The 27293-nt window shown below is 40.3% G+C and overlaps 1 protein-coding gene across 3 annotated transcripts in view; it reads left to right on the top strand.

Annotated features, from left to right (window-relative positions):
- The window catches only part of CERS6 (ceramide synthase 6), a 334758-nt gene that overhangs the window by 251301 nt on the left and 56164 nt on the right, over positions 1-27293 (top strand). For all 3 annotated transcript variants that reach the window (XM_082631373.1, XM_082631372.1, XM_082631374.1), the window contains exons 5-6: positions 4281-4331; positions 6816-6908. In XM_082631373.1, the coding sequence (XP_082487499.1) occupies positions 4281-4331; positions 6816-6908 (144 nt within the window). The remainder of the gene's footprint in view (positions 1-4280; positions 4332-6815; positions 6909-27293) is intronic.

The following is a 27293-nucleotide window of genomic DNA, read 5'->3' on the forward strand; positions in this document are numbered from 1 at the left end:
AGACCAGAGCTAGTAGGAGGCCTCCAACATCAACTTCAACAGAAACTTCCATCCCAGGGTGAAAGATGACAGCTCCAGCTCTTATTATCTCCCTCCAATGGGAATGGAGAAAAGGTGAGAACAGCTCATTCACATTTACTTTTAGAGGCAGCATCCATGTGTCAATTCTGCTCACATCTCTTCCACCAGAGCTTAGATGTGTGGTTCTAGCAAGCACAGAAGTTGGTTGAGAAGCATTGTCTCCAGCTAAATAGTGTTTTACTAACAATTTCTGCTTCAAATTTGGCTATTGTAAAGATTAGAAATAATTTATTCACCTAACAATGAATTGTGAAATATTATAACAAAGTGCCTAGCAAGGTGCCTTATACCTGGTAAATACCAAGTTGGATCACCCTCCTTACTTTACTCTAGCACCTTACTACTCAAAATGTGGTCCAGGTTCCAAGCATCACCTTGAAGCTTGTTAAAAATGTAGACTCTCAGCCCCAAGCCAGACCTACTGAATCAGATCCTACATTTTAATAGTTTGAGGAGCCTCCGCAGCAGCATATTCTTTGTCTTTTATGGTACCTGTACGCTATGTTATCTTGAGCACTTACAATGTTGCTATGAGAATTAAATGAGATAATATGTATAAAATACTGTAAAATCTGTAACGTGCTTCATGTCATTATTTAACTGTATATATCTGAGGGAGAATAAAGTGAATCTTACATTATTGAAATACCAAGATTTGAGAATCATTGGGTTTTTGGGTTTTCCAATGTTGATAATGTCCCCTGATATTGTAATGCCATGTAAAAGAGGCATTTCTATTTTCAGAAAACGTACTTGAATCACCTTGCACTGTCCTAGGTACAGAGCTTTTCTCTAATTATGTAGGAAGATGCTAGGCCCATCCTTCTAAAATGAGGGTTTTCAGTGTATTTTTTCATAACCATTATTCTTTCTTGACATCTAAATATTGCAGCTTTTTATGTTCTTAATTATGTTACTACCTATACAGATTTTGATATCAAATGAACATGGAAATGATTCTTAAAAAGGTATCTGGAAAAACTGATTTAAAAAACAATAGGTTTATGGTACCAGTTGAAACTAAAGATGCTATACCTAATGCATTAAATATAAGCAGCCAATCCAGATTCATATGGTAGTGTTGAGCTATTAGAAATTAGGAGAATCACCATTTCATGGACTTGTCTTTTCATCTGTAAATTGGGAAAGATAGTGTTTGTTCTGTCTCAAAGAGTTTTGGGAGCCATAACATGAGATCCTAGAAAAATGTAGCACATAGAAGATGATATTAATATCTAGTATTGTCAAAGTAGGACGTATATGTGAACACGCATTGTGAAATAAGTATGTGAAAGTGCTTACTTAAATGTTTGGCAAACAAGCTTGCAGGCTGAGCTATGGCCTTGGTAGCCCCATCAAATTCTCAGTGTTCTTTGCTCCTGCTTCAAGTGGGCGGGACCCACTGAGAGACAAAGACTCACCCCCTGTTTCTGCAGGTCAGTCGGGTTTCTGCACATGATACAAGCATGTCTAGGTGATGCACATCTGATGCATCCAGGGATAAGCCTAGGTGTTAGAAGAAAACCAAGGAGCCAAGAAGCTCACAGAGGAAGGGAAGCTCTAAATGATGGATTTTCCTGGGTCACTGGGAGGCGTACCTTTGCTCTCCCGCCTGTGACGGGAAGGATGACTGTATTGGAAGAGATTCCTGCTGTGTCTTTAGAGGCAAGCACGCACATGCCCTGTGGGCTTGGGACTGATGCATTCAGAAAAAAAGACTACGAGGCTTTTTATAGGTGTTGCATTTCATTCTGCATTCCTTCTCATTAGCATTCAGTAATGAAAGCTGAACTGTCAACTTGAGTGTCTCATCCTGGAGGGATAAACATAAGAATATGACATACGTTTTCCTCAGGGACTTTCAGCTAATTGTAGGGATAGTAAACAATTTTATCAGAGAGGAAGGTAATAACTAACATTTGTACTCTAAGGTAGATTTTGCTATGTTGTGCCCACATTTAAAAATAATGCATATATGTGTGTGTTTAAAAAGCAATCTATCCATATGTGCATGTATATCTATATTATATAGAAAAAAGGCCCCAAATGGGCTGTACATTAAAATGTTAATAGTGATGAGAATTCAAATTATTTTTCTTTTCATTCTTTTCAATATTTTCTATATCTTCCTCAACGGACATGTTTTGTTTATATAAGTCAATAACCAATTATGCTTCTGAAGCCTCTGCAGCATTTTTATACATGCTCTCATTTGATCCTCACCATCACCCTGGAGGTCGGTCACTCATAAACCTCAGTGTCATGGACATGAGAAATGGAGGACACAGACAGACAGACAACTCAGGCACCAAGGAAGTTAAGTGCAGAGAGATTACGTGATACGTACAGCGTAGCACGGGTAGCAAATGGCGAAAGCAGGAAAAATGGAGGGAGAATCAGGAGTGCTTGAATGAAAGGGGACTGTAAAGATCCCTGGACATCATTAGGTTTAGGGCATGGCATGGCTTTTTACTTCAACCTGGCTCCCTAAACAGGCCTGGTTCAGTTTTTATCAGACTCAAAGTTAGGGTCACAGTGGCTATGATTGGCTTTGAGACCAGACAGTCTGAGTTTGATTTCCAGCTCTGGCCCTGCCTCACTAATTAAACTGGATGGTTAATTACGGACTCAGGGCCTCAGTTTACCCATCTGTAAAATGAGGCAAATACTACTACTAGTTACTGGAAGGATTAAATGAGTTCATACATGTGAGATCCTTTAAAAGTATATGGGACAATCTTAAGAGAAACAAATTTTTTTTTTTTTTTTTTTTGCGGTACACGGGCCTCTCACTGTTGTGGCCTCTCCCGTTGCGGAGCACAGGCTCCGGACGTGCAGGCTCAGCGGTCATGGCTCACGGGCCCAGCCACTCCGCGGCACGTGGGATCCTCCCAGACCGGGGCACGAACCTGTGTCCCCTGCATTGGCAGGTGGACTCTTAACCACTGCGCCACCAGGGAAGCCCTGAGAAACAACTTTTTAATTGGTTAAATAAATAACAGATCATGAAGGAAAACCCTCAAAAAAAAGTGTATGGTCATAGGGAGGACTCAACAAATACTAGCTAATATCCTCCTCATCCTCATCCTCATCCGCATCGGTGTAGGGCTGATGAGGACCATGGTGGGTAGAAGGATATCTCTGTGGCTTTCAGAGAGATAACTACATTATCCTGCTGCAGAGGCAGCCACTTTTGATCTTACAGGGCCTGGGACAAGATACGGAGGTTAGGTCAGTACAAATATATCTGACATTAAACTCTCAATGACAGTATTATCATTTTGAGATATATAAACACAGATTGTATTAATGATAGATTATGTTTCTTAATAGTTAGAAACATACTGATGTGTATCAAATGTGTATAGATCTATACCACCAAGTACTGATAGCTATAGATCAGGAATGCAAAAAGAATGATAAAGCTAATACAGAAATATGAGAAAGTTTGTGCTGGTATTATGGGATGGTTCAGGTCTCTATTCAAATCCATACCAACCCCTCCCTGTTTATTACAGATGTTTGGAATCTGTGTGTATACTTAGATGTTCTCTCTGATTTTTCAAGGTGGTAAGGCAATTGATTGCCGTTAAATTAAGAAAGATTGTTTTGTCTTCGAAAGACCTTGACCATGAGTCCGAGCGTGGGGTGTACTGTAAGGGTTAATTCCCTCAGGCCTGGAATTAGTCAGAGCTGTCCTACTGGAACAAGAGTACCTGCCTGCTCTTGACCCCCACTCAATGCGTGAAGCAATTGATTAATAATGTTGCTTTGTAAACATTGAGTTGGAGGAGTTTCAAGGAGATTTGCACCAACTGTCAGCATTGCTTATTGATATAGATTGATCATTTGCAGCTGGTCTTGGTGAGACACTTGAAGGGCTCTGCTGTTGAGGCTGGTTACCTAGCAGGGATGTGTCTACAGGACCAGCAAAATATTAAAAAACACCAGCTAGCACTCTATCCCGGAAGTGGCCTGAAATACTGCCGGTTGAGTTTAGAAGATTACCCAGAGAGAATGTATGATGGAATCCTCATGGCTTTGCTCTCCTATTCCTAATTATACTGAGTCCTTCAGTTCTTACACAGGTAGATTGTTGAAATCGCCAAATACTGGGGGGCCAGAACCTGTCATAAACATGCCTTCTCCCGCTTCTTTTCCAAAACATGTGAAATGTGTTTCTTTGTCATGTTTTTCAGACCCCCTGGCTGTGGAATACAAGGCACTGCTGGTACAACTACCCCTATCAGGTAAGGACACATTACCGTCTGGGTTTTTACGCATGTAAAGTACCTTTCTTAGGTCAGCGCCATGGTTTCAGGCAGGTCCAGCAGATTGGGCAGCTACTTTGCTTGCCCCGCACCGTACCCCCTGCTGCTTGATGGTGGACACAGCCTAGTGAGAGAGGTAGTTTGTGTTAGAATCAAAGCTTGAGCAGATGGAGAAAGTGTGGAAGGTGCGTTTGCTGGAGAGTAAGATACAATCACTTCAGTAGGTGGATAATTCCTTTTCTTTTTTTTTTTTTTTTTGCGGCACGCAGGCCTCTCACTGTTGTGGCCTCTCCCGTTGCGGAGCACAGGCTCTGGACGCACAGTCTCAGCGGCCATGGCCCACGGGCCCAGCCGCTCCGCGGCATGTGGGATCTTCCCGGACCGGGGCACGAACCCGTGTCCCCTGCATCGGCAGGCGGACTCTCAACCACTGGGCCACCAGGGAAGCCCGGATAATTCCTTTTCTAACAGCCAGTCTGCTTTGGGTCACCGAGGACCGGATAACAGCCCTGGCCTGTCTCGGCAGCTTGCGGGCAGAGCTCAAGGGAGGAGCTGGAGCTGGCGTGCTGAGTTTGGTTCACTCTGTGGCTTAGGAGCGGCCTCTAAAGATGTAAATAAAGCACTGTTTCCTTGAACTCAGAAAAATGGGCTTGTCCCATTACATGTAGACAAAAATAGCATCATTGAAAATGAGATTAAAATCATATCCCAGACAGGGAGCATTTCAGATCCCTGCCCACAGACATACCTTTGCCTCTGTCCATGAATTCAGTAATATTAGCATGTGTTGTGATCCCTAGCTCAGTTACTATTTGAATATCAAAGCCGGGACTGTTCTTGAAATTTCTTGCTGAAACATTTCTAGAATTTCTAGTCCATTTGGGATATATTATTTAAGAGAAACAAATACAACCAGGTATTTTAGTGATAAAATAAAGAGATGGACATTGTGATAAGCAATTTGGATTTTTGAGTTTGGGATTCTTTGGGTTGTCTTTTTAGAGGCATTTGGTGTAACAAAGTTAATGGGAGCAGGTGTGCCCTGCAGCTTCTCCATTACACACAGTGTTGCAACAGGGGGTAGGGTCTGGTGTTGGCTACCCCTTGGGTAGGTTCAAGGCTAGGGACATGTTGAAATGGGGATTCCAGTTTGCATTTCCATCTCTTTCGTGTAGTGTATTCAAATTAAGAAAGACTAAACCAGCAACATGACATGGTCAGAGAGAGCTGAACATTCCAGGGCTATCTGATCAAGACTAAAGCAACGTTGAAAGCAATGACTTACTGTACACAATTGTAATTCACAGGCCCAACTTCTGTTTACTATCTTAAATACTTGGAATATTGTCATTTACCCCTCTCTTTGTGCCCTGTAATGGTATACTGAGTGGAGAGGATGCTGTCCTCGTGTGTTTTGTTGACAAAGATGAATGAGGGGGACAACTGTTTTTCTTGATGTCCATGCTTAGAGCTGGTAGTTAAGTGATTGCCGACTTCTTGCAAAAGTCACTTATTATGCTGCTATTGGTTTACAAAGCATTTCAGTTTCAACACCTTGTGTGCAGCGGTGTGGAGGTGTTCGTGTAATGAGTTTCAAAGGTCTTTCATTCATTCTGGGAAAGCAAGTTGTTTCATTACAACCCAATGAAACAATTAAAAACAACTCATCAAAAATGTTTTTTTAAAACTCTGTTTTGTATTTATGGATTTATGTGCAAAATAAATATTACTGACTTCCACTGCTTCCCTGAGCTTCTCCCCATTCCTGGACCTGTGAGGCAGGTAGAGCAGGTGTTACCTCCATTTTCTAATATGTAAATGAAGGCCCTACTTAAGCTGTGTAGTGGGGACTCAAACTCAGATTCCCTGGCTGGGCGCCTAGTCTGGTATCTCTTAGCAGCTTCCTTGTCCCCCTGATCTTTTAATAAATGTTTTGAATTATCTTTGTTTTTTCTCTTAATATTTACAACGTACAGAACATTTCCTAAAGACAAGAAAGCTCCAATTAAGGCAGAATTTGAAACTATGTCTCAGTGACCCATATAGTACTCCAATGTTTTTCACCTTCCCTGGTCCCTGTGCTGTGGAATCTCACAGGAGTTGTCCAGAGTTACTCTTTCTGTGTATATGTTAGAATTTTTTTGCAGGTTGCCTAAGGGAATCTTTAGAGACTCATGTCTAAGTACCATAAATGCAATTGTTAAAATGAGTGGTGAATCGGGTACCAATGCCAAATGTTCATACTGATTGACACTTTTTTAGTTGGAGATGAAACAAAGCTAATGACATCAAGCTGTGGATTATAGGCGTCCTTCAAAGCTCCCTTATCCACAGAGAGAATGGGGCCAGAATTTGTGGAGGTGTAAGACAATGTCACTTTTCAGTACTGAGCTTGAGATGTTTGACACACAGATTTGGTTTCCTATTAATTATTAATCTTGCCTTTTTCTCTTTGATCCTCAGCCACTCACGCCTGACCTTCACTACTATTATATCCTGGAGCTGTCGTTTTATTGGTCTTTAATGTTTTCCCAGTTCACTGATATCAAAAGAAAGGTAAGAGTGGGTGTGTTGTAAAGGGCTTGTAAACAGGTGTCTTTCATGGCCCCAGGCAGATGGATGTAGAGTCTCAAAGGCACTCACTTCTGTTCTCCCATCAGTACTGCATTAGTACAACTTTCGGCATTATTACAGAAAATTCTCTACTTTTGTTTGTGCTGTTTTATATTTTATTCCTATTGTCTCTTCACTCTCCCCCCACCAAACCTAGTGTTCTTTTCTCCATGAAAAAATATAACAGTGAATCTTAACAGCATTAATTTCCTCTCAGTCTGATTCACAAGTCCCTTTATTCTCCAAATTAAAGAAGAAAAATTGTATCTGTAGCTCCTGGGGAGAGAGTAAAATCTCAGTGTTCCAGCCCTACAGAATGAAGATTTCCCCAATTAAACAGTTACCTAATGTCAAAATACATTAGGAAAACACAGCATTCCTAAGCGAACTGTGATCTGGTTTTCACCCCTCCCCTCCACTGGAATAGCTTTTGCTGAGGGTACTCTTGACCTCTTAAGTGTTAGACCCACTCATTCTAGTTCTCATCCTACCAGCTTCTGGGCAGAATTGGCACTTATGGCTATTCACTTTTTTTTTTTTCCGTGAAGCTATTTTCTCCAGGTTCCCATATTTGGATCATTCCTTCAAGTCACCTTTGCTGGTCTCCACCCCAGTGCCCCGTGCTCTGCATACTTGTGTGCACTAGGGTCTGGTCCTAGATTACAGGACGTCATCTCCCTGGGTGATCCAGGTTCATACCTTCCAGCACTGTTAGCCATAACTTCTATACCAGTAACTCCCAAATGGTTCTCTCCTGTCCCAAATCCTCTCTGGGTCCACACTTCCACAGATCTAATCATAAGTGATAGTATTGTGTTCTTCTTGTTATTTTATCATTCAATCCTCCCAAACGCCCGAAGATCCAGACTGATCACTTATTATTTATTTTCCTTTTATGAATGAGGAGACTGAACCTTACAAAGTGCTCCCGACCAAACACATCATCTTGCCCTAGTCTTGTTCTTCCTCCAGTGATCTTTATCACGGACAGTCATGTAAGCTAGAAGTTTTCCTTTGCTCTCCTCTTGCCACCCCTTGTACCTACTTCCTTAGTATCACTGACACGTTTAGAGTCCTCTTTACTTTGGCTTAATCTGTTACAACGGCCTCTTAAATGGCACTCCTATCTAAATAGTCATTCTTGTCTTCCTGCCATCTAAGAGTTATGTTTCTCAAACCTTAAAGACAAAGCCAAACTACTTGGAGCAATATTCAGGGTTGTCACCATGATTCAAACCCACCTCTCTAGTTTTATTGCCCACCCTTCTCTCCCTCTTTGGACACACACATATGTCTTAGTTACAGATATCTTCTCACCATTGTTCAAACACATTTTTTTCCCATAACAGCTTTGTTTTTTACAAGACCTTGCCTGTGGCTAGAATCTACTCTATTCCCCTTCCTCCTAGACCAGACCAAGCCCCAAAGCAGTCTCTTCTTTGAAGCCTTCTTCATTCCCATGGTTTTTGACCACTTCTTCCTCTGTATTTAGTTTACCAGTGCCCAATACTTACCATATTGTACTTTTTTTTGCGGTACGTTGTGGAGCACAGGCTCCGTACGTGCAGGCTCAGCGGCCATGGCTCATGGGCCCAGCCGCTCTGTGGCATGTGGGATCCTCCCGGACCGGGGCATGAACCCGTGTCCCCTGCATCGGCAGGCAGACTCTCAACCACTGCGCCACCAGGGAAGCCCCACCATATTGTACTTTTTAATGGCATGGTGACCTGCCTCTCTCCCTTCACCAGACTTGGAGGGCAAAGAGCAGGATATGTTCATCTTTGTATCTCTTGTGACTGTCAATGCACCTGCTTATGGTGGGGCTCAGTAAGTTTAGGGTGAATGAATAAATGGACTCATCAGAATGTCTTCTCCCTTACTCATGGATATCTCCCGGCTCCTTTGCAAACAGGACTGTGCATTGTGATAGAGCACAATACTATAACATTCCATTTCTTGGTTAGATCGGTAATCTGCCAAATTGCAAAATATCCACGTGGCAGCTGAAAAGCATTTAGGACTCTACAGCCCTAGTACCTGCATCGCCTCCCCCAGGTATGCTCCTGCCACTCTCCTATGGCAGTGGCTTACTTGGTTGGCAAAAGGCTGTCTTCCCTGACAGCATGGTCTTAATGTGGTATATGTCACCTGATTCTCAGAAGTGGTTGGTCCCTGCAAGAGCTAAGGCTTAGGCATAGCAGATAACTCATTGACACACGTACTTTGTGGTTCCCTTACTCATTGCACCAAATGCTCTGGGTCCATTTCTCAAAACGTTTAAAGATCCTTTAGTGATGATATGCCAATTAGATCTCGTCTCTCTTATATGAGGAGCCTTGTTCATTCCTGTGGTCAATACTTGTAGACTGATGGTCTCCACTGTGCCAGGCCCATTGTGCATTTTATTTATTTATTTATTTATTTGTGAAATCTTTAATAGTGGGAAAAATACAAAACATAAAATGTACCATCTTAACCATTTTTAAGTGTGTAGTTTCGTAGTGTTACGCACATTCGTGCTGTTGTGCAACCAGTTTCCAGAACCCCTATCATCTTGTAAAACTGAAACTCTCTACCCATTAATCAACAGATCCCCATTCCCTCCTCACCCAGTCTCTACTCCTGGCAACCACCATTCTACTTTCTGTCTCTATGAATCTGACAACTCTGCGTACCTTATTTAAGTGGAGTCACACTGTATGTGTCCTTTTATGACTGATGTATTTCACTTAGCGTAATGTCTTATTCATCGTGTTGTAGCATGTGTCAGAATTTCCTTCCTTTTTAAGGCTGAAGAATACAGATTGTATTTTCTTTTGAGGAGCATTTTTTCCAGGTAGTCATAGAAAACAGTTGTATAACAAAGAAGGAGGTTTGACTATTCTTCTCGTCTTGTAGTTGGGAAAATTGATGTACGATGAACTTATGTAAAATTTTCAAGGTTGTGCAATGTGGGAATCAATTAGAGCTCAAGTTTACCAAGCAAAGTTCCATGATTCACTCATAGATGAGATATTGTCCACAATTCTTGCATTGTGTTGCCTGGCCATGCTCCTGACATTAGAGATAGTAGGCCTTCTGCAGTTCTTTGCCATTTTATTAGTTCCTCTTTTGCTTAGTGAGAATTAGGGATGCCATCTCAAGTCAAAGAGATTAATGAAAGCAAAACTAACTGTTACTTGGCCCCCAAGAGCCTAGTCCTAGGGAGCCATTGCTGCACCAAAAGTCACCAAGCCCCTTCTGCTTGCTTGAGCTTCCTAACATGCATTTACCATGTCTTTTCACTGAGCCAAGAGGACTCATAGAGGCTTTGTTATTTTAAGCCAAATGACCATCTTCTTAATAGTTACTTTAAGTGGATTATTTTCAAGGGTCGAAGTGTATAATTCTTTATGGTTTTAACTTATCTTGCATCAGTGTAAAGCAGGCCTTCAAAAAGGGGCATTTTTGCAGTGAGGTCCATGGAATTGATTTAGACTTGTACATATTGTCAATGTTTATAAATTAATTATACATACGTTTTCCTGGTCAACGCTAATAGCTTATTGTAGCCATCTGGCACCTCTCCCTTCTTCCCTTGGTCCGAGTACCTTTGCAGGTTCATGGTGCGGCTGGCTTATTCTTGTTTCTTGCACAAAATGGGAATTTGGCTACTACCTTACGTGCTTATTACTCCACACAGGTTTTAATAAGGAAGGCCTTCTCCTCCGTTGCCATCTCTCATTAATGAGTTGTAGCCCTTGCTTTTCTCTTTCGCATCTTGCTGACTGTCACCGCGGGTCCCTGGTGGTTCCCTCCTCACTGCCCTCCCACCCGGAGGACGTGCCATTCCAGCCATCAGCGAGGATTTATGGTATATTCTCCTGCCAAATACATCCCCACCTTCTATGTTGCAACTGTTAACTAAACCCTCACCCTCTAAAAACAGCCTGCCTCCTAATTATAGAATAGAGATATTTGAAGACATCCATTGACAACAGAGCATGGAAATCAACTTCTGAAGGCTATCTGTAGGGTTGTTAAATAGAAAGGTTATAAAAATATTTCTACAGTTGCCCTATTAAATGACAATGAACTTGAACAGCCATTTTCAAATAGCCACCAGAATTCATAAATGTTTGATCCAAATGCACGCCTCCAGCTGTTGGAATCAGTACCTTAAAATATGAAGTTCAGAAATAACTTAGTGACTTAATTGGTTCATGAGTCTTTCTAAAAATGGCTTTTATATTCACAAACTCTTCCTCTCTAGAAAAGTCCTAGTATTGCCGTCTTTTCTTTTTTTTTTTTTTTTAATTGCTCTGTTTCCAAATAGAATCTGGAGTTTAAAAATGATTGGAGAACTTTCATCCCTGTGGTGACAGAATGCACTGTCTCTCTTGATCATTTCCAGGGTTGGTACTTATTTGGTCAGTGATGATATACATACTGTTAATCTCCACAGAGGGAAGGGACTAGCCAATATGTAGTCATTTAATATAATGGACTTAAAATTTAAGTATTCTATTATGTGCCACCAAGGTATATATATATATATCTTTGAAGATTTTTCCTTCCTTACTTACTTTTTACTTCTTTTTTCTGTCCATTCCTCTCCTTACTTCCCTTCCTTTCTTCCTTCCTTCTTTTGTAAAAAGAAATCATTAAGGTACCTTATTCAAAAACAATAGGTATATTCTTGGTATTCAATATTGTTTGAATCACCTTTTATTTCCCAAAGCTTAATATTTATGAAGATTCTGTCTTTTCGCACATGTTTACAATGAGTATTTCTCCTGTACATCTAAATTTTCTAATGGAAGCTAATAAATATGACCGTGATGGAGCTCAGAACAGCTTGCTTGTATCCAAGCCCTGTGTCCCTTTTAACTAAGCTGCTGTTTGGTTTGATGGCCTGGGCCCTTGGCCAGTGAACCTTGCTCGTGTTCGGGGTCCTTTGCAGGAAATCATCTATGGCCGAGTTCCAGGGCCCAGCTGGTGAAATCAGCTTGTTGCTCTTTTGGTCTTTAACCTGAGAGAAAATCTACATCTCATAAAAGATCCCTAACAGAGAGAGATGATGATGAATAAGTTTAGCAAGAAACTTATTGACAGGCTTGTGTTTGCTCTTTAGTAACTTTCATAGAAAATAACTGGTGTTCACTGCTATGAGTGCTTCAGCTGCCTTTTGAGGGCCTGCCATGCTCCAGATCTTTCCTGCTTCAATTAGCTTTAGGGTAAAAAAAAAAAAAAAAAAAAAAAAAAAAAAAAAAGTATGTTTTAATCATTTAATAAGGAAGCAGTATGGCATAGAATTAAATAAAACAATGTCCATGAAACCATCTAGTACAGTGCTTGACAGAGCTCAGAGCAGCACCTAGCACATAATGACCAAAATTTGGTTGAATCAAAACATAGTGCTAAGACCAGAAGCAAATCAAAAAACCTCCCAAACTAGTGATCACAAATTTTCGTATTTTTGGTCAATTAAAGTGAACAAAATTAATTAGGAAAAGGGACTAACTTAAGGTTGCCAACCTTTTGCTTTTCCTAGTAAGGAAATTTTAAAAGTACCTACCACTTGCTACCATCAATTCATAAAAGAAAGAACATGTTAATATTTTAAAGGAGAAAAGGCACCTTGTAATAAAGGACAATCCTTTCCATTTATCATTATGAAAAAGTTTTTATTTCTCTAATTTTGTTCTAGACTGGGGAAAAATTATGGGTAATATGGCTTCTTAGAGGTTCAAATCATGGGCTCTGGAGTCCATCTACCTGCCCAGCACCGCTTCTAATTTGGTGTGACCTTCAGCAAGTTACTTTACCTCTCTGTGCCTTTGTGTCCTGATCCAAAGAATAGAGTTCATATAACTGACCTCATGGGAGTGTTGAGGGCATAAATAAGTGACACATGCTGTTGAAACAGTGCCTGGCACATAACAAATGCACCATGTATGTTAGCTGTTACTGTAATCATTAATGCGATTCACCAAATATTGCCAGCTCTCTACTCTCAGGCACATGGAGGATTGTACTCAGCCAGGCCCCTTCTTGTGGTTGGATGGGGCCATGTCACTGGTAGGCTGTAAACAGAACTGACTCCAGTCGGTAATGTAATGTAATTGCTGGTGTGAGACCCACTAGAGTCTCTTTTCCCCTCTAGTACAGCGATTGGTAACATTTGAGATGGAGGCTGCTCCATCAGTCTGGGTCCCTAAGTGATGGTGATAAACAGAGTGCCCTTTGTCCAGCCAATTGGTAACATGTAGTAAATAAGAAACAGGCCTTTGATATAAACCACTGAGATTTTAAGGGCTTTGTTTTTGCCTCATAACCTAGCTTATCCTGACTGTGCAGCTATTATTAATAATCTGGCTGATGATCATCTCCTAGAACAATTTTTGGAAATCATTTGTCTATATAGCAGTTCTCAAAGTCTGAGACCCTTTCAGGAGATCTGCAGCATTAAAACTGACTTCATAATAATACTAGGATGTCATTTGCCTTTCTTACTGCATTGAAATTTGCACTAATCGTGCAAAAGTAACGGCAAAACTGCTGGCAGTGGCACCAAACAGTATGAGTAGTTTTGTGTTCCTCACTGCCACGTGCTTGCAGGAAGAAAAGAAAAATGTCAGTTTCACTTGAGAATGCTCTTGTTGAAGCAGTAAAAAGTGTTAATTTGATTAAATCTCTATTCTTGAGTATACATTTTAAAAATTATTTTGTGTGATGAAATGGGAAGGAGGCATAAAGAGCTTCTGTGGCAGAACACTGTACAATGTGCTCAGGAAAAATCATGTGTAGTTAGTGGTTTGCATTGAGGGACGTACTAGCTGCTTTCTTCCCCCAAAGAATCTCATTTTTACTTGAAAGAATGACAAACTATGTTTATTCCAACTTGTATGTCTGGTAGACACATTCTTGAAAATGCACAAAGTGAACTTGTCAAGGTTGTTTCAAGTAAAACCATTGACATTATTGGTTGTCAATGATACAACTCAATTTTTCAAGAAAAAAATCAGATTTTTAGAAAAGCTTATGTCCACCAGCAAGACCTTGATAGCGTCTCAATACTTAAAGACTTTTCTCATGAGATCGATAGTGATGTTAGTAAATGTGATTTTTAAAATAATATATGGCAATCTGTTTCATTAACTCTGTGAGCCAATATTTTCCAAGTGACTAATGCATGATGCTCCAAAATTATGCCTGAGTGAAAGATCCACTCGAAGGTCAAGACAGACCAAAGGATTTTATATAATAGATATGAAAAGTTTATTGATGTAGTTTTCAATTCCACATTGCAACTAACCTTTAAGAATATCCCTCTTGTCGAGTTTTGGTACAGTATCAAGAAAGAATATCCATAACTATCTGAAAAGACTATTAAGGTACTTCTCCCTTTTCCAACTGTGTGATACCAGATTTTCTTTATATACTTTAACCAAAATAACAGGGAAACATATTGAATATATATGCAGTATGAGAATCCAACATGAGTCAGACATCAGAGAGATTTGCAATCATGTAAAACAAGGCTACTCTTCTCATGATTTTTTTTTAATTTTGGAAAATATTTTTCATAAATATGTTAATTAACATATAATGAACTTCATTTAAAATAAATGAATAAATGTGTTTTACATGTTTTTTTAAATTTCTCAGTTTCCATATCCAATGTGGTAAATACTGATACATATGACCCACATAAACGAAAACTTTTTGGTGTCCTCAATAATTTTTAAGAATATAAAAGACTCCTGAGACCAAAACATTTGAGAACTGCTCATCTAGATTATTTTTAAGTCTCTCCTAAGGAGATGACTCTCGGGTAGTGCCTCAGATTGTATCAGCGTCTCCTTTCTTTGCTTGAAAAGCTAAAATCACTCCAGATGACATCTGAACATCCCGAGAGGGATGGAGGATGATGTAGAATTCTCTCTGTGTAACCCCAGTGCTGCTACTTGCAGACACAGGCAGGCAGCCCACTTAACCTCTCTTTCACAGAGGCACCAAGGTGTTCTGTGTGTCCACTTGTGACTGGAGTAGCAATATCCTGCCCTCGAAGCTTAGGCTTCTTCCGAGGCAGATATTCCTGACTCTGGGTCCTCTGTCCTGTTTCTTTCTCACTACAGTGAACTTCAGAATCAAAGAAGGGAAGAAGAGGCAGTTCATTTTAGTAAGCCACCATTTGTGATGAAAGCATTGCAGCCTAGGGCTGTGTGCAGGCTGGTGAGCCAACAATGGAACAGCATTGTCTGGAAAAGAAAAAATATGGTATGGGGCAATTTTATGAGATTTTATTCAAAGGCTGCCTCAACTAGTAGCTTATTCCAGCAATCAAACTCCCAGGTGCCTGGCCAGGAGAGAGGCTCTTAAGTGTCTTTAGATCTCACAGTTAGATGACCAGCCCCTGGACAGCCCTGGGGCAGTGCAGTGGCACATACTGCTCTCCAGGGCATGAAGGGTGACAGCAGGAACCTCTTCTTCCAGCGTGGTGCAAGGGGCCACATCATCACCACATTACAGAGAGACCTACTCCAGGCCCACACAATGCTGCTGGTCCAGGGCTCTGGGTCCTTAAGTCTGGAGCCTCAGGGATCCCACCCTCTCTCAGGAGGTGCCACTGACGCTTGGAAGGTCTCACTTTCATTGGGAGATTTAGTCATTCTGCTTCCTTTGGGGGGTTTCCCATAAGTCATCCTAGGAGTCTTGGGAAAACACCTACTTTGGCTTGTTATGGCTCTTAACTCCCTGACTTGGTGAATTCCCTCCATTTCTATCCCCTTAAATATAAACAGACCCATCTCATATCGTTCTCTTCAGCCTCCCAAGAGGAGGAAGCTCTTCCACTCGTGGCTAATCCTCACCTTTGCTCTTGATCCCCCTTTTCTTCCTGTCCTCTAGAAATGACCTTGTTCTATCTGGTAGTCTCTCACTTACATGTGTTTTCAAAAGTGTCTTTGAGAGAGGACCTTCAAGATGGTGGAGGAGTAAGACGTGGAGATCACCTTCCTCCCCACAAATACATCAAAAATACATCTACATGTGGAACAACTCCTACAGAACACCTACTGAATGCTGGCAGAAGACCTCAGACCTACCAAAAGGCAAGAAACTCCCCACGTACCAGGGGAGGGCAAAAGAAAAAAGAAAAAACAGAGACAAAAGAATAGGGACGGAACCTGCACCTCTGGGAGGGAGCTGTGAAGGAGGAAAGGTTTCCACACACTAGGAAGCTCCTTCACTGGCGGAGATGGGGGGTGGGGGGGACGCATCGGAGCCACGGAGGAAAGCGCAGCAACAGGGGTGCAGAGGGCAAAGTGGAGAGATTCCTGCACAGAGGATCAGTGCCAACCAGCACTCACCAGCCTGAGAGGCTTCTCTGCTCACCCGCTGGGGCAGGCGGGGGCTGGGAGCTGAGGCTCAGGCTTCAGAGGTCAGACCCCAGAGACAGGACTGGGATTGGCTGCATGAACACAGCCTGAAGGGGCTAGTGCGCCACAGCTAGCCGGGAGGGAGTCCAGGAAAAAGTCTGGACCTGCCTAAGAGGCAAGAGACCATTGTTTCAGGGTGCGCGAGGAGAGGGGATTCAGAGCACTGCCTAAACGAGCTCCAGAGACGGGTAGGAGCTGCAGCTATCAGTGTGGACACCAGAGATGAGCATGAGACGCTAAGGCTGCTCCTGCAGCCACCAAGAAGCCTGTGTGCAAGCACAGGTCACTGTCCACACCTCCCCACCCGGGAGCCTGTGCAGCCCACCACTGCCAGAGTCCCGAGATCCACGGACACCTTACCCAGGAAAACACGTGACACGTCTCAGGCTGTTGCAACGTCATGTTAGCCTCTGCCGCCGCAGGCTCACCCCACATTCCGTACCCCTCCCTCCCCACGGCCTGAGTGAGCCAGAGCCACCTAATCAGCTGTTCCTTTAACCCCGTCCTGTCTGAGCGAAGAACAGACGCCCTCAGGCAACCTACACGCAGAGGCGGGGCCAAATCCAAAGTTGAACCCAGGATCTGTGCGAACAAAGAAGAGAAAGGGAATCTCTCCCAGCAGCCTCAGGAGCAGCAGATTAAATCTCACAGTCAACTTGATGTACCCTGCATCTGTGGAATACCTGAATAGACAACAAATCATCCCAAAATTGAGGCGGTGGACTTTGGGAGCAACTGTAGACTTGGTGTTTGCTTTCTGCATCTAATTTGTTTGTAGTTTTATGGTTATCTTAGTTTAGTATTTAGAGCTTATTATCATTGATACATTTATTTATTGATTTGGTTGCTCTCTTCCTTTTTTTAATATATATATATTTTTTCTTTTTCCTTTTTGTGAGTGTGTATGCTTTTGTGTGATTTTGTCTGTATAAGTTTGCTTTTACCATTTTTCCTAGGGTCTGTCTGTCCATTTTTTTTTTTAGTATAGTTTTTAGTGCTTCTTATCATTGGTGGATTTGTTTATTGGCTTGGTTGCTCTCTTTTCTTTAATTATTTTTTTATTTATTATTTTAATAACTTTATTTTATTATTTTTTTCTTTCTTTCATTTTTTTCTTTTCTCCCTTTCCTTCTGAGCCATGTGGCTGACAGGGTCTTGGTGCTCTGGCCGGGTGTCAGGCCTGAGCCTCTGAGGTGGGAGAGCCAAGTTTAGGACATTGGTCCACCAGAGACCTTCCAGCCCCTCGTAATATCAATCGGCAAGAGCTCTCCCAGAGATCTCCATCTCAACACAAAGACCCAGCTCCACTCAACGACCAGCAAGCTCCAGTGCTGGACACACCATGCCAAACAACTAGCAAGACAGGAACACAACCCCACCCATTAGCAGAGAGGCTGCCTAAAATCATAATAAGTTTACAGACACCCCAAAACACACCACTGCATACGGTCCTGCCACCAGAAAGACAACATCCAGCCTCATCCACCAGAACACAGGCACCAATCCCCTCCACCAGGAAGCCTACACAACCCACTGAACCAACCTTACCCACTGGGGGCAGACACCAAAAACAACGGGAACTACGAACCTGCAGCCTGCAAAAAGGAGACTCCAAACACAGTAAGTTAAGCAAAATGAGAAGACAGAGAAACACACAGCAGATGAAGGAGCAAGGTAAAAACCCACCAGACCAAACAAATGAAGGAGAAATAGGCAGTCTACCTGACAGAGAATTCAGAGTAATGATAGTAAAGATGATCCGAAATCTTGGAAATAGAATAGCGAAAATACAAGAAATGTTTAACAAGGACCTAGAAGGACTAAAGAGCCAACAAACAATGATGAACAACACAATAAATGAAATTAAAAATTCTCTAGAAGGAATCAATAGCAGAATAACTGAGAGAGAAGCACGGATAAGTGACCTGGAAGATAAAATAGTGGAAATAACTGCCTCAGAGCAGAATAAAGAAAAAAAGAATGAAAAGAATTGAAGAGAGTCTCAGAGACCTCTGGGACAATAATAAACGCACCAACATTCAAATTATAGGGGTCTCAGAAGAAGAAGAGAAAAGGAAAGGGACTGAGAAAATATTTGAAGAGATTCTAGTTGAAAACTTCCCTAATATGGAAAAGGAGATAGTCAGTCACATCCAGGAAGTGCAGAGAGTCTGATACAGGATAAATCCAAGGAGAAACACACCAAGACACATATTAATCAAACTATCAAAAATTAAATACAAAGAAAACATATTAAAAGCAGCAAGGGAAAAACAACAAATAACGTACGAGGGAATCCCCATAAGGTTGACAGCTGATCTTTTAGCAGAAACTCTGCAAGCTGGAAGGGAGTGGCAGGACATATTTATAGTGATGAAAGGGAAAAACCTACAACCAAGATTACCCAGCAAGGATCTCATTTAGATTTGACGGAGAAATTAAAACCTTTACAGACAAGCAAAGGCTAAGAGAATTCAGCACCACCAAACCAGCTTTACAACAAATACTAAAGGAACTTCTCTAGGCAGGAAACACAAGAGAAGGAGAAGACCTACAGTAACAACCCCAAAACAATTAAGAAAATGGTAATAGGAACATACAGATCGATAATTACCTTAAATGTAAATGGACTAAATGCTCCCACCAAAAGACATTGACTGGCTGAATGGATACAAAAACAAGACCCATATATATGCTGTCTACAAGAGACCCACTTAGGACCTAGGGACACATACAAACTGAAAGTGAGGGTATGGAAAGAGATATTCCATGTATATGGAAATCAAAGGAAAGCTGGAGTAATAATTCTCACATCAGACAAAATAGGCTTTAAAATAAAGACTATTATAGGAGACAAAGTAGGACACTACATAATGATCAAGGGGTCAATCCAAGAAGATATAACAATTGTAAATATTTATGCACCCAGCAGAGGAGCACCTCAATACATAAGGCAAATGCTAATAGCCATAATAAGGGAAATCGACAGTAATAGAATCATAGTAGGGGACTTTAACACCCTTTTCACCAGTGGACAGATCATCCAATATGAAAGTAAATAAGGAAACACAAGCTTTAAATGATACATTAAACAAGATGGACTTAACTGATATTCATAGGACATTCCATCCAAAAACAGCAGATTACACTTTCTTCTCAAGTGCTCATGGAACAGTCTCCAGGATAGATCATCTCTTGGGTCACAAATCAAGCCTTGGTAAATTTAACAAAATTGAAATCATATCAAGTATCTTTTCTGACCACAGCAGTGTAAGACTAGATATCAATTACAGGAAAAAAAAAAACTGTAAAGAATACAAATACATGGAGGCTAAAGAATACACTACTAAATAACCAAGAGATCACTGAAGAAATCAAAGAGGAAATCACAAAATACCTAGAAACAAATGACAATGAAAACACGACCCAAAACCTATGAGATGCAGCAAAAGCAGTCTAAGAGGGAAGTTTATAGCAATACAATTCTACCTCAAGAAACAAGACACATCTCAAATAAACAACTTAACCTTACACCTCAAGCAATTAGAGAAAGAAGAACCAAAAAAACCCAAAGTTATCAGAAGGAAAGTAATCATAAAGATCATATCAGAAATAAATGAAAAAGAAATGAAGGAAACAATAGCAAAGGTCAATAAACTAAAAACTGGTTCTCTGAGAAGATAAACAAAATTGATAAACCAGTAGCCAGACGCATCAAGAAACAAAGGGAAAAGACTCAAATCAACAGAATTAGCAATGAAAAAGGAGAAGTAACAACTGACACTGCAGAAATACAAAGGATCATGAGAGATTACTACAAGCAACTATATGCCAATAAAATGGAAAAGCTGGAAGTAATGGACAAATTCTTAGAAAAACACAACCTTCTGAGACTGAACCAGGAAGAAATAGAAAACATAGACAGACCAATCACAAACACTGAAATTGAAATTGTGATTAAAAACCTTCCAGCAAACAAAAGCCCAGAACCAGATGGTTTCACAGGTGAATTCTATCAAACATTTAGAGAAGAGCTAACCTGTATCCTTCTCAAACTCTTCCAAAATATAGGAGAGGGAGGAACACTCCCAAACTCATTCTACAAGGCCACCATCACCCTGATACCAAAACCAGACAAAGATGTCACAAAAAAAGAAAACTACAGGCCAATATCACTGATGAACACTGATGCAAAAATCCTCAACAAAATACTAGCAAACAGAATCCAACAGCACATTAAAAGGATCATACACCATGATCAAGTGGGGTTTATCTCAGGAATGCAGGGATTCTTCAATATATGCAAATCAATCAATGTGATACACCATATTAACAAATTGAAGGATAAAAACCATATGATCAATAGATGCAGAAAAATCTTTCGACAAAATTCAACACCCATTTATGATAGAAACTCCAGAAAGTAGGCATAGAGGGAACTCACCTCAACATAATAAAGACCATATATGACAAACCCACAGCCTGTATCTTTCCCAATAGTGAAAAACTGAAACCATTTCCACTAAGATCAGGAACAAGACAAGTTTGCCCACTCTCACCATTATTATTCAACATAGTTTTGGAAGATTTAGCCATGGCAATCAGAGAAGAAGAAGAAATAAAAGGAATCCACATCAGAAAAGAAGAAGTAAAACTGTCACTGTTTGCAGATGACATGATAGTATACATAGAGAATCCTGTAGATGCTACCAGAAAACTACTAGAGCTAATCAATGAATTTGGTAAAGTAGCAGGTACAAAATTAATTGACAGAAATCTCTTGCATTCCTATACACTAATGATGAAAAATCAAAAAGAAATTAAGGAAACACTCCCATTTACCATTGCAGCAAAAAGGATAAAATACCTAGGAATAAACCTACCTAAGGAGACAAAAGAGCTGTATACAGAAAGCTATAATACACTGATGAAAGAAATTAAAGATGATACAAACAGATGGAGAGATATACCATGTTTTGGGATTGGAAGAATCAACATTGTGAAAATGACTATATTACCCAAAGCAATTTACAGATTCAGTTCAATCCCTATCAAATTACCAATGACATTGTTCACAGAACTAGAACAAAAAATTTCACAATTTGTATGGAAACACAAAAGACCCTGAATAGCCAAAGCAATCTTGAGAAAGAAAAACGGAGCTGGAGGAATCAGGCTCCCGGACTTCAGACTTTACTACAAAGCTACAGTAATTAAGACAGTATGATACTGGCACAAAAAAAGAAAAATAGATCAATGGAACAGGATAGAAAGCCCAGAGGTAAACCCACGCACATATGGTCACCTTATCTTTGATAAAGGAGGCAAGAATATGCAATGGGGAAAAGACAGCCTCTTCAATAAGTGGTGCTGGGAAAACTGGACAGCTACATGTAAAAGAATGAAATTAGAACACTCCCTAACACCATACACAAAAATAAACTCAAAATGGATTAAAGCCCTAAATGTAAGGCCAGACACTATAAATCTCATAGAGGAAAACATAGGCAGAACACTCTATGACATCAATCACAGCAAGATCCTTTTTGACCCACCTCCTAGAGAAATGGAAATAAAAACAATAATAAATAAATGGGACCTAATGAAACTTAAAAGCTTTTGCACAGCAAAGGAAACCATAAACAAGACAGAAAGACAACCCTCAGAGTGGGAGAAAATATTTGCAAACAAAGCAACTGGCAAAGGATTAATCTCCAAAATTTATAAGCAGCTTATGCAGCTCAATATGAAAAAAAAAAGAAACAACCCAATCCAAAAATGGGCTGAAGACCTAAATAGACATTTCTCCAGAGAAGATATACAGATTGCCAACAAGCACATGAAAGGATGCTCAACATCAGTAATCATTAGAGAAATGCAAATCAAAACTACAATGAGATATCATCTCACACCAGTCTGAATGGCTATCATCAAAATATCTACAAACAGTAAATGCTGGAGAGGGTGTGGAGAAAAGGGAACCCTCTTGCACTGTTGGTGGGAATGTAAATGGATACAGCCACTATGGAGAACAGTATGGAGGTTCCTTAAAAAACTAAAAATAGAACCACCATACGACCCAGCAATCCCACTACTCGGCCTATACCCTAAGAAAACCATAATTCAGAAAAAGACATGTACCACAATGTTCATTGCAGCTCTATTTACAATAGCCAGGACGTGGAAGCAACCTGAGTGTCCATCGACAGATGAATGGATAAAGAAGATGTGACACATATATACAATAGAATGTTACTCAGCCATAAAAAGCAACGAAATTGAGTTATTGGTAGTGAGGTGGATGGACCTAGAGTCTGTCATTCAGAGTGAAGTAAGTCAGAAAGTGAGAGAGTGGCATGGACATATATACACTACCAAATGTAAAATAGATAGCTAGTGGTAAGCAACCCCATAGCACAGGGAGCTCAGCTCGGTGCTTTGTGTCCACCTAGTGGGATGGAATAGGGAGGGTGGGAGGGAGACACAAGAGGGAGGAGATATGGGGACATATGTATATTTATAGCTGATTGACTTTGTTATAAAGCAGAAACTAACACACCATTGTAAAGCAATTATACTCCAATAAAGATGTTAAAAAAAAGAAAAAAGTGTCCTCTTTCACTGCCCCACTCCTTATTGTTGTCTTTCCTCCTGTGCTTGTTTCTGAGAAGCAGCCCACTGTGATCGGAGCCTGAGCTCTGGAGTCACACAGAACTGGATGCAGACCTGCCTGTAGCCTGTCCTTACTGTGTAACTCTCAAAAAATTACGTCACTTTTCTGTGCCTCAGTTTCTTTATAAATGGCGTTCGAAGAGTACTTACCTTATGTGGAGGTTGTTGGGAATAAATCTCAGTGTCAGAATCTTTGAAGCCTGAGAATTAGTAGGCAAATCTCAGGGTAGATAGAAGTTCACCAGGTAATCAAGTTGGAGTGGGGCTTGGAGAAAAGAAGAGAATACGCAAGAATTCCATCCAGGAAAACAGAAACAAAACCAAAAAAATCCTGAAGGGCCAGAGGCCTGCATGGGGGCAAGAAAGTTGGCCAGTGAATTCTGCACGTAGAGTTCTGTCTGGGAAGGGAGGTGGGGAGCTCAAGCAGCTGAAGGAAGAGGGATTAGAAGAGAGAAGAGAAGACTGATGACAATAATAAGAGTTTCCCGTCACCCCTCCTGACAACTTACAACATAATCCCAACCTGGCTGACCTAAAGGAGACATTTTCCATCTTCCATCTAAAGCACCAAGTTGAGACCTTGATGGCGTATTGTCATTTGGGACCCCAAGGGCGTTACAGTAGATATGAGGATGATGGCTTTTGCGTCCTGGGATAGTTATGATTTTAGTTGAGCACAGTCTGCCCCCTGCTGATCATTCCGGACGTTTTCAACCTGAATGGGTTTACTTGATATCAAGTGTTGCCCTTGCCTTTTTCCTCCTGAAAAAAAAGGAGAATAAAGTTTGTTAACCTGCGTATCACTTAAGACTGTTATGTTGAGTATATTTTAAATGTCTCAGAAGTGACCCTTCTGGCATTAAAAGCTGTACAAAGTAGTGTGGCTGGGCCAAGAGTAGTTTATTTATTTATTTATTTATTTAAAATATTTATTTATTTTTGGCTGCATTGGGTCTTCGTTGCTGCGCACGGGCTTTCTCTAGTTTCGGCGAGTGGGGGCTACTCTTTGTTGCGTTGCGCGGGCTTCTCGTTGCAGTGGCTTCTCTTGTTGCGGAGCACAGGCTCTTGGCGTGCAGGCTCAGAAGTTGTGGCTCGCGGGCTCTAGAGCACAGGCTCAGTAGTTGTGGAGCATGGGCTTAGTTGCTCCCCGGCATGTGGGATCTTTCCGGACCAGGGCTCAAACCCATGTCCCCTGCATTGGCATGCGGATTCTGAACCACTGCACCACCAAAGAAGCCCCAGGAGTAGTTTAAACAGAGCCTAGATGATGTATATAAGCCCAGATGATGTATATAAAGGCCTGCGACTCCTGGAGCTTGTAATTTGGCAAGACTTGTAGTTATGGAGAACATCTCAATACAAAGATTCAATGAGAAAAAAGACGTGTGTATAATTAAGGAAAATAGCTACATCATTTGAAAGCAGAGTACATTTGGAGAGTGTACTTTCAATGGGAAGAGGAAAGGAAAGCAGAGAGGAGGACTCCAGGGAGTTGCAAATTAAGTTCCGAGCTCTGGCCAGGCACCGTGGGAGGGAATTGGGGGCACTGTCTTACTGTGTTCTATTGTGCAAATAAAATTTTATTGCATCTTTTTCCACAGTAATAAAATCAATTAAAGATTAAATATCAGCTAAATAATTCATAGTAGATGAGATTATATGACTTCTTGATCTTAAAATGTGCCACCAATGTTACACAGGAGAAAGATGGGGTAAACACTGCTTACACAGAAGTTCTTTATTTCATTTATGTATGTTCCCAGAAGCTCTGAAGTAATGACACAGGTACAGTAGAGAGAGTAATATATTGCATCCAGACAGGCAGCTCTTGTTTTTACAAAAGCTCAAGCTTTTTCTGAAGAAGCTCCTCAATTTTAAAATGATCTTGAAGTTGTAGTTATAGTTTATCACGAGAATTTTGATGGAGTTACCTGCCAAAACTCTTTTTTTTTTAATGACTTATCTGAATTTTGAAAGTAATACTTAATGGGTTACTTCTGAATAACTATGAAAATTAAACATCTTACATATTCTGTATCTAAAGAAAATGTGATGAAGCCAGCCTTGAGCCTATGCAATTGCCACATCTCAAATTACATGACTGAGTTTCCCATGTTATGCCTTTTGATGTGGCTCTAAGGCAGGGCTCGTCAAACTTTTCTGTAAAAGGCCTGCTAGTAAATATTTTAAACTTGGAGGCTGTATAGTCTCTGTTGCAACCACTTAACTCTACCACTGTAGCAAGAACACTGCCATAAACAATAATTAAACAAATGGATGTGGCTGTGTTCTAATAAAACATTATTTACAAAAACAAATGAGGGCCAGATTTGGCCTGGGGGCCATAGTGTGTCTTTCTCTGCTCTAAAGTTGAGTCACCTGTATGCGCAAATTTGGTGAACAGTGAGGATGTCAGCTTTGAGAATGGCTAGTAGAGATATTCACATCACATCAGTATATATTTTTAAAACATTTTGATAGTAACAGTAGCAAGTTTAAAGTCTTTAACCAATTAATTTCTTAGCACTTACTATTTTTAGAATTATATTTGTAGGAGACAGTTATCTCCCTCAAGGACCTAAATCTGTATATATTTAGGCCCAAAGGTGAAAAATCTAGTCTATTGGGGAAAAAAAGTGTAAAAATAAATTTGACTTTAGATTTTGTGTGAATGAGGTTTTATTCATGGACTGCTTTTAGAGATGAGATAATTGAATCATTCCTGCCAGGACCCCTCTACTTTATAATTAAACGTTTCCCAAATAAATCACAATTTTTCATCCATTTCCAGATTTTCCCATAAGTATTTACACCAGAGTGCATAGGCTATACATGAGAATGAGAGTGAACTTTAGTTACGATTTTTGAAGAACTTGTTATTTGAAATACCTTTCTTTAAATGGCACATTTATAACTGGTTCTCTTTAGAGTGAGCCAAAACTCAAGGCCAGCTAAAAGTATAATAACCAGGTACCCAAAGGTTGACATTTACATTTACATACATTATGTGAACTCCTTGCGTCATGCGCTGGTAAGAGAAAGGTATAATTTTCAAGTTGCCTAATATGGGGCAAATCAGAATCAACTGATTTTTATAAATCACTCTGAGTATACTTTCATTGCAGTCATTGTCTTTACAACCTGGACAGTTTTGTAGTCTTTTGTTTCTTTGCTTTTTAAGAGGAATATATATATATGTTCCTACTCTTAATCAGGACTTTAGCTATCCATAGCCAAAGGTTGAAAATCTATTATATTTTCATATTCCCTCAGTGGGAAAAGTATTTAACTACGATTATTCTTGTCACACGTAAGTTTTATCTGAAGTTCTCCCCACCTCCGCGTGTGTTCGTTCCGGAGTGGAGGGGGAACCTGAGTGGGCACTCTCCCCTGTACGTTGCCAAGTTACAGGCTTGAAGTACACTTCCTGCACAGCCACATTGCTTCCCAACATTCTGTGTTATACCCCCAGGTTGCACAATCGCAAGGGAAGAAATAGGGAGAGCGTTATTGATCTCTAGAAAAAAAGAGCATGTTACTCTGTTAAAAGTCCTACTAATTTCTTTGTACCTTGAAGACTCAAATAAGAAAACTTTTTTTAAAAAAACAAAACACACAGAAATGAGAGATTTCTATTACTGCTATAGTTGCCATAAATTGAAATCAGTTTCAAATTATGTTTCTGTCCCTCTGTTTCATAGAGAGTTTGAAAATCTGTTAAATGCTTAACCTGGTATTACCTGATTTCTATTCATGAGTTAGAGTATGTTTATTAATGATATTTATTTATGATATTTATTAAATTTGGGAAAGCTGGCACATGTCATTTGCATCCAAGAAAGAAGAGTCTTTTCTTTGTCTTGCACTTTAGTGGTATGTCATATTTTTCACCATACATGAGCATCTAAATCAGCCATCACTTAAAATCTTGGTCTTCTTACTCCTTTTTGAGAAGGTTCGCCAGTGCTTTTCTTTATTTGTTACAAAGATTATTCCCAAAAGAAACTGCATAAAATTGTTAATACTTTATCCAGCAAATGAGAAGTTAGAGAACAAGTTTCTTATTTGTAGTGAGTTTTTTAAAAATGAGAATAGAGTTAATTTTGCTCTCATAAAAATAGGTATATCAAGGTGAATTTCTGGTGCTTCCTGAAAACAGAGTATTATTTCAAAGCCTCTTTCAGCCTGACCATTGCAAATGGAGTTGCATCATATAGAACATAAGACTTATGTC

The sequence above is a fragment of the Mesoplodon mirus genome, assembly GCF_964341445.2.
Source record: "Mesoplodon mirus genome assembly, chromosome: 8".
NCBI lineage: Eukaryota > Metazoa > Chordata > Mammalia > Artiodactyla > Ziphiidae > Mesoplodon > Mesoplodon mirus.